Source organism: Sturnira hondurensis, unplaced genomic scaffold (genome assembly GCF_014824575.4).
Source record: "Sturnira hondurensis isolate 20B ecotype Veracruz unplaced genomic scaffold, ASM1482457v3 Scaffold0007217, whole genome shotgun sequence".
NCBI classification, from domain to species: Eukaryota; Metazoa; Chordata; class Mammalia; order Chiroptera; family Phyllostomidae; genus Sturnira; species Sturnira hondurensis.
The window spans coordinates 402,468-415,916 of NW_028079848.1; the positions used below are offsets into that span (position 1 = coordinate 402,468).

The 13,449-nt window shown below is 41.0% G+C and overlaps 1 protein-coding gene across 2 annotated transcripts in view; it reads left to right on the forward strand.

Moving 5' to 3' along the window:
* COL11A1 (collagen type XI alpha 1 chain) overlaps window positions 1-10,645 on the forward strand; it is a 166,122-nt gene extending 155,477 nt beyond the window's left edge. For both annotated transcript variants that reach the window (XM_037051306.1, XM_037051307.1), the window contains exons 60-67: window positions 181-234; window positions 338-373; window positions 467-520; window positions 1,973-2,222; window positions 5,990-6,102; window positions 7,183-7,251; window positions 8,464-8,697; window positions 9,871-10,645. In XM_037051306.1, coding sequence (XP_036907201.1) covers window positions 181-234; window positions 338-373; window positions 467-520; window positions 1,973-2,222; window positions 5,990-6,102; window positions 7,183-7,251; window positions 8,464-8,697; window positions 9,871-10,017 — 957 coding nt within the window. In that variant the 3' untranslated portion in view covers window positions 10,018-10,645. The remainder of the gene's footprint in view (window positions 1-180; window positions 235-337; window positions 374-466; window positions 521-1,972; window positions 2,223-5,989; window positions 6,103-7,182; window positions 7,252-8,463; window positions 8,698-9,870) is intronic.
* Window positions 10,646-13,449: the final 2,804 nt, after the last annotated feature.

Genomic DNA, 13,449 nt, shown 5'->3' on the forward strand with positions numbered 1-13,449 from the left:
TGAAGCAGAATAGGAAAAGAATAGATTATCTTGCAAAGTTACTATTTAGATTTACAATAGAAAATTTAAGCCCTTCTTGTGTATTTTTGCGTTCTCTAAATTTTGCTGCGTGCTATCCTGCCGGACAGGAGAGTAGGGTCACTGAGGAAGACACTCTAATTTGGATGATTCTCTTTACAGGGAATTCCAGGTCCTGCCGGCCCCATTGGGCCCCCGGGCCCCCCAGGCTTACCGGTAAGTACAAGAAAAGAGAGTTTCATGACGTCAGCCTACACCGACACCGGAGAGACCCAAATGCTCCACCTTTGTATCTGTAATTTGCTTTTGTATTTTCTAGGGTCCTCAAGGCCCCAAGGGTAACAAAGGCTCCACGGTGAGTACCCTCCCCTTTGGCCTTTCCATTTCTCCGTGCAGCCTGCTCCGGTGCCCTGTTCTCTGTTTATATTGTCCCTTTTCTTTTTCACAGGGACCTGCTGGCCAGAAGGGTGACGGTGGTCTTCCCGGGCCTCCTGGGCCACCGGTAAGTACCTGGTGACACAGTGATATTCTGGTAGTTAGGGTTCTGACACTGTCAGCGAGGTCTTTGAATCCATAAAACGGATGAGCAGGCATGTTCTGTCCAAGTCTGATTTTCTAGGAAATAGCCACTATGTTAATTAAGTACTCAGGTCTACATGCCAAGACGTCTTTTAATTGGTTTCACTGTGACTAGAAAGATACCTTAATTATATACCTCTATACTATATTATGATAGTCATGTTCCTATTAGTTTCTTAAGAAAATCATATACTTTTATGTCAGATTTTTGTGACAGCAACTGATTGCATGCTACAAAGATACCATTATATCTCTCTGACACTGGACATAAAGGAGAAGGTGCAGATGGGTGACATTTTTTCCTACTGCAGATAATGACGATAATAAAGGTAATAATAATAACCACCACTGATGAATGCTGACATCTCCCAGGCTCCACACAACTGTTAAGTGATAGATCCCTGTGAAGATTCTTCAGTCTCCTGCCTTAAGCTTGTTCCCAAGCAACAGGGGTACCAGTGCGCCAGGGCTGCCGCCACAGATCAGGTGGCTTCAGCATGGGACTTGCTGCGGAACAGCTGGAGGCCACCAGTCCTCTGTCAGAGTGTCCCCGGCGCTGGTCCTCCTTCTTCGGTCTCTCCACCTTGTCTTCTGCCCATGTGCATCTCTGGGCCCAGATCTCCCCTTTTTAGAAGGATGCCAGTCATACTGGAATGGTACCCACCCTAAGACATTCGCATTTACTTAGCTAAGTGTTTCTGCAGCAACCCCATCTCCAGATCAGGTCTTATTCCGAGGTGCGGGCACTCCAGACTTCAGCACGTGCTGAATGTCTGTGGGACTCCATTCAACCCCTAACAATAGGGATTACATATTTAGTGTAGTTCTACTTTCATATACATGTCAGTGCAAGGTGGGTTGCATTTTTGGAAGCTTGTTCATTTACAAAGATTAAAGTTGTAAATATTTAAAGCATGCTAATGGGCATTTGTAAAAGATCGAGGTATCAGGATATAAATTATTACCAAGCACAACAGACAACTCATCAGATAGCACAAGAACCTTGAGTGGTCTTCTCATCTCCAGAGACCCACGTCTAACTGTGCAGATGAGGCGTGTAAAGGAGGACTAATTAATAAACAAGAAAGGGAGGCATTCATCGTGTGTCTACACAGACGTGTGCTACATACTTCTACAGCAAAAGGTCTAGGAATGCCCTGAGCGGTGTACCTGCCTCAAGGTCTCCTCTGTGTGTTTTTGAAAGAATTCACAAAGTGTATACCATATACAGTGGCAATTACCGAAGACATTGAAAATAGGGGAAACGCTGAAAAGCTAAACCGTCTGTAACTTCTTATGCCATCGCCAGCCACAACTAAGATCTGCAGGACTTTTAACTCAGCAAACAATTGCGTGAACAACATCTCTCTTACAGGGTCCCCCTGGGGAAGTCATCCAGCCTTTGCCAATCTTGTCACCCAAAAAAACAAGAAGACACACTGAGGCCATGCAGGCAGATGCCGGTGACAACATTCTCGACTACTCGGATGGAATGGAGGAAATTTTTGGCTCCCTCAACTCCCTGAAACAGGACATCGAGCACATGAAGTTCCCGATGGGCACGCAGACCAACCCCGCCCGGACGTGCAGAGACCTGCAGCTGAGCCACCCCGACTTCCCAGATGGTGAGCTGATAAGGCACGGTGACACCTGTGCGTGGGGCCTCTTGGTGACGGAGGTGCATTGTCAGCCCATTAATTCTAGTTAAATGCTCGCTGTGGTCTCCAAATGAAGCGAACACCAACGATTTATTAATTCCAATCTCGTAGACAGAAAAAGTCATTTGTGCTGTGTAATGCACGGTCTGCTTTGGAAAAACCCGTGTCTGTTAAATAAGGTTTCATTAAATTATGACAAGATCATCTTTGGTTGATTATAGATAACACAAATGCATTTTGCCTTGTAAGCATAGAATGGGTTTTACGTGTGTGCAATTCTGGGCGTGTTGCTATATAATTATTTATATCCTATTGTCCTAACTTACTTTAAATTAATGTGTGTAAAATCAACGTGATGAAGTAGCATAACTGAATTGTATTTGATCCAATGAAGAGAATATTTAAGAATTAGGATAGCTTGGAGCAAAAATGTATTGATCCACAAATAAGCAGAACAACTATAAACCATTTACTTGTAATAATAATAAGGATAATTTGCCATACCCAGTATTGGACAAAACCGTAACATACATATTCTGAGAAGGAAACAGTGACAAGTGTCCCTCGTTGACTCACATCACACGTTGAGTCAAATTACCCAACTAGCCAGGGGCAGAACTCTCTCCGATGTGAAATCCCCCACTTGATGTGGAAATACTTTGCCCCCTTTTCATTCTTGTGACAGTATCATTTTAATGTCCAAACACATGAGTAACATTGCAGCTGAAGTCTGAATAACTTGGTTCAAATGGAAAAGTTGACCACGATGCAAAACCACCAAAAAACAAGAATACCGGCAAATCGGGCTCGCTGAAACGGCCTCATAAAATGATCACATCTACAGATGATGTATGTTGAGACCTCTATGACCCTATTCACCAAGGTTGCCCCGATAAATTTAATAAAATAAAATGATAACACAGGTAGTTATTATTAATGGCTCTATCCAAGCTGATGTCCAAAGTCTTCAGATTTATATTATGTTTCTTTGAAAAGATATGTTTAGCTCAGTATTATTTCAGTGATTTATAAGGGGAATGACTCAGCCCTCTGATCTAGCTGACTAAGACAATCATACATCATTGAAAATCAAATGTGAAAACCTCACATGACTAGTTACAAACTGAACAGTCCAGAAAACATTTTGTAAACTTTCAGAATGGAAAGCTCAGAGTGGGCTCTATAATAACTGTGGTTTCCATATCATAACTGCTTTATTAATTCTTCAGTGTGATAATTGACTACTATTATATGTATGTACTTATTTATTATTTACTTAGTGGTGCCAGACACTATTTCTCATGCAGAGATGCCCAGATAAACAAGGAACAATGCTCTCGAGTTACCATTATCTAACCATGGAGAGCCCCATGCACTGATAACCTACTGTGAAAAANAACTGAACAGTCCAGAAAACATTTTGTAAACTTTCAGAATGGAAAGCTCAGAGTGGGCTATATAATAACTGTGGTTTCCATATCATAACTGCTTTATTAATTCTTCAGTGTGATAATTGATTACTATTATATGTATGTACTTATTTATTATTTACTTAGTGGTGCCAGACACTATTTCTCATGCAGAGATGCCCAGATAAACAAGGAACAATGCTCTCGAGTTACCATTATCTAACCATGGAGAGCCCCATGCACTGATAACCTACTGTGAAAAAACTGGGTATTTATTATAGTAAACTAAGGGGTGATTCCATTTTCAATTTAAAAAGATGTTAATACTGGAGGAGGTGACTTTCGAGCTGAAACATTAAAGCCGTAGCCAGTCATGTGAGAATCAGAAGGCTCCTCTCTCAGCAGAGGGTAGGGGACATTGGCAAGGCTTTGAAGAAGGCAAGATCTTGGCATCTTTGAGGAACTGAAGGTCCCATAGCTGGACAACAGGGAGCAAAGAAAAAAGTGACTTGAAGTGACTGGGAGGGAAGCTGGGTGGACAAAAGAAGCAGGTTACAAAGCTGTTGGACAAATCCAGACAAGAGATCCTGGTGTCCTGGTGGGCGGGGCCGGGGGGGGAGGGGGGTGGCAATACAAACAGGAGATGAATAAATAGGAGATAAACTGAAAAGAGTATCCACAGACCACTGAGTTGATTCAGCAAAGGTGTCTTAGTAACTAAGCTATCAATATGTGATTCCAAAGAATGCTTAAAGACAATGTTAACTGAATAAAATAAAATAAAAATAATGCTTAACATATAATTCAAAATTGTATATTCCTAAAACACATAAGCAATCGTCAAGATAAGAGGGGTTACTCTGGCTGGTAAAGTCTTGGGTGATTTTTATTTTATTGTATATGTTTTTCCTGAGAATTTCCGTTTGTCCCAGATGTGAATTTATTAATGGCGTAAACCAAAAAATTATAAATGTTTTTGTCATATAATACAGTTGGGGTCCCCAGACATGCCGCAGAAGCTTGTTGACTCTGCGAGTCATTTCCCTGTTTATGAACGGTAGTAGCCAAAGAGAAGATAGCTCAGCATTGCTGTTTCAAGAGGCCAGTAGAGAGCTAGGCCTTGGGGGCTGTTAAAATGTTCAAGTTCATAGTCAGTGGTTAGACAAAATGGACGTCAACATTTGACATGAAGTGGCGGCATGAAAAATGGTAGGAGGGAGGCAAAGTCATCTTCCCGTGTCTGTCAACTCTGTCTGCCGATGATTCTTGGTAACCAAAGCCATGTTGTCAATTACTTAAAGAACGACTTTGGCCCTGGCTGGTGTAGCTCAGTGGATTGAGCATGGGCCTGCGAACCCAACAACTGCTGTTCGATTCCCAGTCAGGGCACATGCCTGGGTTGCCGGCCAGTTCCCAGCAGGGGATGCATGAGAGGCAACCATACATTGATATTTCTCTTCCTCTCTCCTTCCCTTCCCTTCTAAAGATAAATGAATAAAAGCTTTAAAAAAAGAACAACTTTGTTACTCCCACTATTTACCGTCTTTACTCACCTCATGCCAAATTAATGGCAATGGTTATTCACATGTTAAAACTTGTTCGGTACCATTTAGATAACGACATTAATAGCAAACAGCACTTAAATGCAGAGGTCAGCAAAAGTTGGTTTACAGTTGTAATACGAATAAATATTAATAAGGAATAGTACAAGTATAAACTCTGTGTTTCATGCTCAGAGCTGCAATCCTACTTTTGCTCACCCCTGGGTATAAAATCGACAGGCTTCTTAGGATCCCACTCAAAGGAAGAGTACATTTGCTATGAGAAAGTTTTGCTCCAAAGTAATCTCTAGTCTTTGAGACTAAGTAGATACTGTCACCTCCACTGTTACCAGTGAATAAATCAAGAAAAAATATTGGCTATTATACCCAGATGACTTAAGTAGTAAATAATACTTCAAGGGATTTAGGTTGAGAAAATCTGAGTCCAAGTGTGCAGGCAATTCATCACCCATGATAAATAGAATGTTCGTATTTGAGGTGACATGCCCTAAAAGTAACAGACCCTTCTGGGAATAAAGAAGGGTGTCCAGGCAGAGGGTCTGGGGGCATAGGCACATCTTTGAGGCTCACAAGACAAAGGGTCACTCCTCAAGTCCTCAAACATGGACCCCAAGACGACCAAAAACATAAAAGAAATTCCTACGGGAAAAGATCAATGGATATTCATTGTTCCTTATTCCTCTAGTAAAATTTGATACATACTGCACTTGCTTTTAAACACCTACGTGGGTTTGTCTCTGACATACCTGTTTCCTCCCTCCAGGCGAATACTGGATCGATCCTAACCAAGGTTGCTCCGGGGACTCCTTCAAGGTTTACTGTAACTTCACGTCTGGGGGTGAGACGTGCATTTATCCAGACAAAAAGTCCGAGGGCGTAAGTACCTGTTGGGTTTGGGGGGTGACTGTGGACAGTCCCCGCCGTATTCTGGCAATGGTGGATGAAACAGGAAAATCATGCCGTCGTGTTTTTATTTATCTGCTGTTCTTACAGGGTAATCAGAGCATTTCATTTGCATAAACATGAATCGGGCACCCAAGTGACGGATGGGGTTAACAGACACTTCTTTCGTTTTTAACCCGTGTGCATTCTTTGTGCACCTGCTTGCTCTCTGAAATTCCGTGGCTTTCCATGACAGAGTGCCGCTGGCCCACATTTCAGTGTATGGGTAGTATTCTTCATCCCACTCACCACGCAGTAGAGCTCACAGCTATTAAGCTGAAAATATACAACTTCATAAAGAATTATTTTTTTCACGTAAAAGGTCCCTGTTCTCTGCATGCACGTACTTTTTAAATGTGTCTTCTCTTCGGGCCCATTTCTCAATGTTCACCCAGCACTCTCAGCACATTGGAGTTCTACCTTTTAGCTAAAGGTCAATGATTGGTATAAGGAAAGATTGTTCATTAGCATCATGGTAGTCTCCAAACATTACACAGGTGGGAAAGTTGGCCTTTATTTATGTTTGTTGAATAAATCACCTTTTTCTTTGTAAATGGCGTGCGTCTCCAGAGGCACAGAAACTCAAGTCAGAACAAGCGGCTTCGGTGTGGGGCTGATCTCGTTAAGACAGAGACGCCGACCTTGGCTAGGGAATGCTGAGGGCACCGGCCCAGTGGCTGGTGCCAGGCAGCATGGTGAGGGTTTCCTTACAAGAGGTCACCTATGTGTTCCAGCAGTGCCTGCCGTGGCCCTGAGTGTGCCCGTACCAGAGGATTTCCCCCTTCTTCTTTTCCAGCAACTGAAGAAAACTGGGAAAATGACTCGGTCTTCACTAAAGGGGAAGTCACAGGGTCGATCTCAAATGCTGTCCCTTAGGTTATCTTGTGTCACCCAGAGGGGACCACTTGCAAGCTCCGTAGCACCTTGGGCTTACTGAGAATTACTGGTATATCCATAAACATTACTGCTCATCATTTTTACCTAATTTCTGATTTTCCTGCTCTTTTGCAACAGGTAAGGATTTCATCTTGGCCAAAGGAAAAACCAGGGAGCTGGTTTAGTGAATTTAAGAGAGGAAAACTGGTATGTTATTACCTCAACATGAAATGGTTTACCTTGAACTTCGTACATGCAGCTCAAATTATACATCTCCCGAGACCAAGTCTGACCGTGTAAATTACACTAGAGCAGGTGTCCCTTGTGTCCTTGAGTTCTGCCCGTGTCTTGCTCTGAGACCACTTCAGAGAAGTCTACAATTTTCCTATCAGAAGTAAATGGAAATAGACTAAATTTACCAAAAGAATATGATCATAAACTATATGTTTTCTTACGTACCTGAGAAAGCCATCATGAAAGTGGATTCTGTTAGAAATATCAGGTGTAGAGAATATATCTATTTAAATAACATCTTTGATTCTGGCTATTTCCTTTTCTATCTGCTTGAACCCTCATTTATTTCTTTTCTCCATTTCAATAAGATTTCATTTCAATATAATTTGGGTAAATATCTTACTTAATTTTAAAAAAAACCTAACTTTGTATGTCTCAGCTGAGCCCACTACATATTTCTACTATACTTCCTAAAACAATTTATAACCTTGGTAAGACAGACATTTTTTAATACTTTGCAATTGAGACTATTTTTCTGTTGTAAGAACAAAGATGTTTATTGACTGAACTCACGGGCACTTGCACTGTATCAGGCACTGTGCCCTGCGCCGGTGGAACCCTGGGGACTGGGTGCGTCAGCTGGCAGGTCTGTGCTGAAGTTCAAGGCCGGAAATGCCTTGGAAGACGACAGCCCCCAAGCGAAAAGCACAGAAACGTGTTTAAAATTTGGTTCCAGGAGATATACTATGAAACTTTTAAAGGAGTAGGGAAAAATCAAACAGCAGAAAAATAGTTAAATTCTACATTGCCCCGATATTCTCAGTTCTCATTGTTATACTCTTTTTCCTATTTAAAAAAGAAAGACAAATGCAATACATGGGGACTTGGAAACAAAAGTGTCTTTTTTTTGCAATTTTTACTGACAAAGAGACCGAAGCATGGAACTGAAGTGGTTTTTGTCAAAGATAAGCAGAGCTTACAGTAGTGACCCTGGTGGGAACAGAATCCTGAGTTCACAAAATCCTGTCTCTGGGTCTCCTGACCCGCTGTGCCCAGTTCCTTTCATTAAGTAAAAATGGGTCTGCTGAGTCACCCGCACGCTTATGTGCCCTGTCCATGGGGATTTTCTTCCTGAGAGCAAAAAGGAGAAGCGTTTTTACGTGTCCTTCTCGCCTCTGTTCCCAGCTCTCCTACTTGGACATGGAAGGCAATTCCATTAACATGGTGCAGATGACGTTCCTGAAGCTGCTCACGGCCTCGGCCCGGCAGAATTTCACCTACCACTGTCATCAGTCGGTGGCCTGGTACGACGTGTCATCAGGGAGCTATGACAAAGCGCTGCGGTTCCTGGGGTCGAATGACGAGGAGATGTCCCACGACAACAGCCCTTACATCAGAGCTCTGTCCGACGGCTGCTCGGTGAGTACTGTCCCCACTGGCCTTCCTGCACCAAGGGGAGAGGCAGCCGTGACCTTCGGTTTGGCCCTGTGTCCGATACCTTCTATGGAACGGATGTCTCAGATGAAATGTTGTTAAGAGGTGACGCTTAGCACTGACATATCAAAATACAGTATATCTGACACCATAAATATTCACACACACACATACACACACACAGAAACTCTGAAACATGCAGAGAGACCCGTTTTTAAAGCCTTAGCAGAAGCTCCTTTGGGATCCTTTTTGTGGAATTATTCCTGATGGTTGAACACCTATGTTTACAGCTAGTTTTCCTTGAAATGAAAAAAATTTCCTTATTTCATTTGCCTCCTATATCCATGATTCTCGAATGACAAGTGAGGGAGCCATGACAGATCCTTCTTAGTCCTGTATCTTAATTATAAGGGGCTTTCTGACTGGTGACACGTCACACCGGTTTGGACAGCTACTGTCATTCTTTTCATCCTCTGGAACTGTCCTTTTCACGCATGTGGGAATTCCACGTAAGAAAGTGGCCCACGGAGCACCCGGAAAAGCCCGCTGTGTTAGCTGGTGACTAAAGAGAAGTCACAGTCAAGGTGAATGGGTCCCTGCCTCGGACAGTGAATAGGTGTACATCAGACACTGGAGCGCATGAAAAGGGGCAATGAAGTGTTTGGGATTTTCTGGTAGCAATGAATTATTGATCATTAGTCACAAAATTTATATATACCGGCAGAAATGCTTGGACTTTTGACCTTTTGCATTATAGTTCCTATGTTCAAATTTTTCTTACAAAATTGGACTCTATCCAAATTATGGGTATAACCCTAAGGATATATCACTTATGTAGGTGTATAACCAAATGCCAACATCGGTTTGCCTACTAAACTGTGTTTATCAATGCAGTAAGATTCTCTTCAACTGTGCAATACGTAGATTGCTGTAGCTGGATCATTGAATGTGGTTGTGCACATCTACAATTTAGAGCCACGTAGGACATGAGGAACATCAGGACTGCTCATTATTACATCAATAATGGCAAATACGCTCTTCTGCTTTCTTCTTTCTTCTCTTCCTACCTCCATTCAGGGGCTTCAGAAAAAAAGAACACGTGTGTTAAAAATATAAAGTGACTGTATAACATTTTGAAATTTCTGCTTCACTTTACAGTCCAGAAAAGGATATGAAAAGACTGTGATCGAAATCAATACACCGAAAATTGATCAAGTACCTATTGTTGACGTAATGATTAATGACTTTGGCGATCAGAATCAGAAGTTTGGATTTGAAGTCGGTCCTGTTTGTTTCCTTGGCTGAGATGAGGACAAACAACACATGAAATCAACAGAAAATATACCTTGGTGCCACCAACCCATTTTCTGCCACATGCAAGTTTTGAGTAAGGATGGTATAGAGAACAACTTGTTACATATGTATGTACCGGTTAGGGAACACAGGCGCCCTTGGTGGGGCGGAATCACATGACGGAAGCTATGAAAATCGTTTAAAAATAAGGTAGTGTGGCTGAGATGGAAACGAGCTTTATTCTTGATTCCCAATGTTCATCTCTCCTTTCCCCACTTGGATTTCTTTGGTGCTGTAGAAAACAAGAGAGAAAAATATATATTCATAAAAAGATATGGTGCTCATTTGCATCCACGAAGGATGTGCTCAAACAATGTGTTTAATAAATTGTAATTATTTTATGTACAGTTCTACACTGTTATCTATGTGTCCGTTTCCAAAACTTGCACGTGTCTCTGAATTCCATCTGACTCTAATTTTACGGCAATTGCAGAGCCCTGATGGCAATAAATATATGTATTATGACAAAATAAAGTTGTAATTTCTGACGACTCTAACTCCCTTTCTTTGATTAATAATAAAATGCCTTTGTATATATTGATGTTGAAGAGTTCAATTATTCGATGCCGCCCGCAAATTTCTCAGAGGGGCAAAAACCTGGAAGACGTTCCAACGCACACTCCGACCGGCCCTTCTCCGCCGACGGTAACTTGGGTGAATTTCAGCCACATCTGTGCATTTCGATGCTGTATTCAGTGTTATACCTCAACCTGTTTCTGCTCAGAGTCCAGGATTTCACAGGCTACTTGTATATACGGAAAATCACCAAGTTTCTATTTTTGGACAGGAAAATGTGTACGAGAAGCTGTTTTCACCAACGGATGCCTCCATCCGGCAAACAATCAGATGTACAATTTTGTTACAACCTTATCTCACCTCTTGTGTTCCGTGTGCTTCAGTCATGCAGGTTGATATGAAAAGTTGGAAGCTAAGCAATTATTTATGAATACGTTTGATGTTATACTTTAAAAAAATTAACTTTGTGAATTTGATTCCAAGTTGCATATTATAATAGTCTCCAAAAATTATTTCACCTGCAGTTGCCCAACAAATATTATTTCTTTTCTTCCGAGATAAAATTATACGTTATTTGACCTCCTCATTGCTCAATGACATATGGTGGACTGTTAGTAACGGTGTGTGTTTTTAAAGTCATACTTATTAAATTAAAAATGATCAAGACATTTTTTTTCACTAAGGTGTTTTCTTTCAGGTAGCTTGAAATAGCAGTAAAATTTAAAAAAAATTACAAACTGAAATTTGTATCTATTTTAAGTAATATATGTAAGACTTGAAAATAAATGTTTTATTATTTCTTATATGAAGGGTTAAATGAACTGATACCAGATTCCACTGGAACATTTTCAACTCATAATTTATCACAAATGAGCATACCTGTAATATTGACTTGGAAACGTGGACATGTGTCATTCAGAAGTTCTTTTATTTTTGAAATTAAGTTTGTAAATGTCCTTTCATGAAGGGAGATATGAATCATATAAATAAACTCAAGTCTTGTCGACCTGGATTCGTCATTCTCTTTCTTAAATAGGTTCCCAGTTTCTCTCTTCTGCAGAAAAGGCTTTCCATTGTGTTTGTCGACCATCCAGGTTAGAATTGCTTTACATTTTTGAAAAAGCGTAGTACCCCATAGAGCTAACATGCTTAAATTCTCCATGGGTCTAAAATAAAACACCACATGGTAATATACTCTGTTTATAAAATAAAAATAGCTTATAATTTCAAAAAGATATCTCTTATAATTAAACATCTTACAAAACCTCAAACACACGGTCATAATGTCACCATTATAAGTATTTCCAAAAATTTCAATAGTCTCTAAGACATGCATCAAGTGATATGTTAACCAAGAGGGGTTCTGTACATCAGATAATTTACTTTAGTAAATGTACCGCAGTAACAGAGTATTCTGAGTATTCATCTGCACTGGGAAAGCTGTCCCATGGGTCCATTTAAATAAAAGAACCTCAAACTTGGTACTCAATAGAATTCAAGAATAAATAACTGAATTACCTGTCCTTGCCTATTCCTTTCATGGATGGAGATGGTCTTCTGCATAGAATCAGATGTTGTTTCTCCCTTACAAGTAATTGAATCGAGACAAAAGGAAGCCCAGTGGAAAGGGTTTAAGTTACTCATGTGTACACTGCGGAGAGTACGGTTGACTTCACAGGCACGGGGGTTTCTAGACCAGGTGTTCGTAAAGTGTGGTGTCTCTTTCAGAAAAATAATACAAAATTACTAAGAGAAACCAGTTACTATTAAAATGAGTAAAGCTATGACAGAAAAGTATTAATTTAAAGAATGGCCCAATACCAAAAGCAATCAGAAAACCCTGGGAAGTATCCATGTTTTCATCAATTCCGTGAAGTACTTCTGTAACAATTTATCCTATATGTTTATTTTGGGGCTGCAATTTCTGAGAGTCTTTTTATGTGAGAAGTTTATCAGGTAACTTTCTATAGAAAGAATACATTTTTCTAGCATAGTAAATTAAAAATATGTTTGATTCTCCGTAGCTGAGACTTACTTCGGATCCAGGTCTTATTATTGGGGAGTATTTTAAAGTGTGTAGGTCACTTTCAATTTAGGGAAAGGTCTGTTAAGCTCCTTTCGCATATTCACAATGGGTTCGTGAGACTGCTCCACGGACTGATTCTGCATGGTTTATACTTGCTTCTCCTCCACTGTGGACAGGTTTCCAGTTCTGGGCCACACACGACACACACACTTCCTGGTACAATGGTCCTCTTGCCTATTCCATCATCGTAACACAGTGCGGGGCAGGGTTAGTCTGGAAAACCATTTCTATACTAGGATGACCAGCATTCTTTATAGATAACTATTAACTGCACTCCATATAATTACATCCCACCAGGTAAATACTTTCCACAACCCCCCATAGATCAGTCACACTTCCTCCTTGCTGGCTCCTTCCAGACCACCCAACACAAGAAAGATGGTCAAAGAGAAGTGAGAATGGAAAGATGCTGCTCTGAACTCATCATGATGAAAGCATCTTACTCTGACCAGTTTTATCAAAGGGACCTGTGGCCGTATTTCCAGGAGCTCTCGCGAAGTTTCAGATGGGACCCGTAAAAGAGAAGGATCCCGAAGCTTAAGCTTTATAACCATCACAGTAGATAGTCCTTTGCACGCCGGATAATTGCAAAATAAATACGTTCATGGAGGGCTTAGCACATTGACAGACGCTGAGAGCTAAGTAGATCGTTTCTGGAGCTCTAAACCTCCTCCTGCCTTGGTCCCCACCAGACCACAACTTTCTTTCTAAAACGGTGCAAAGGACTCGTGGGCAACCTGCCTCCCACAATGGGTACAAAGATTTAATTTAAAAAAATAAAA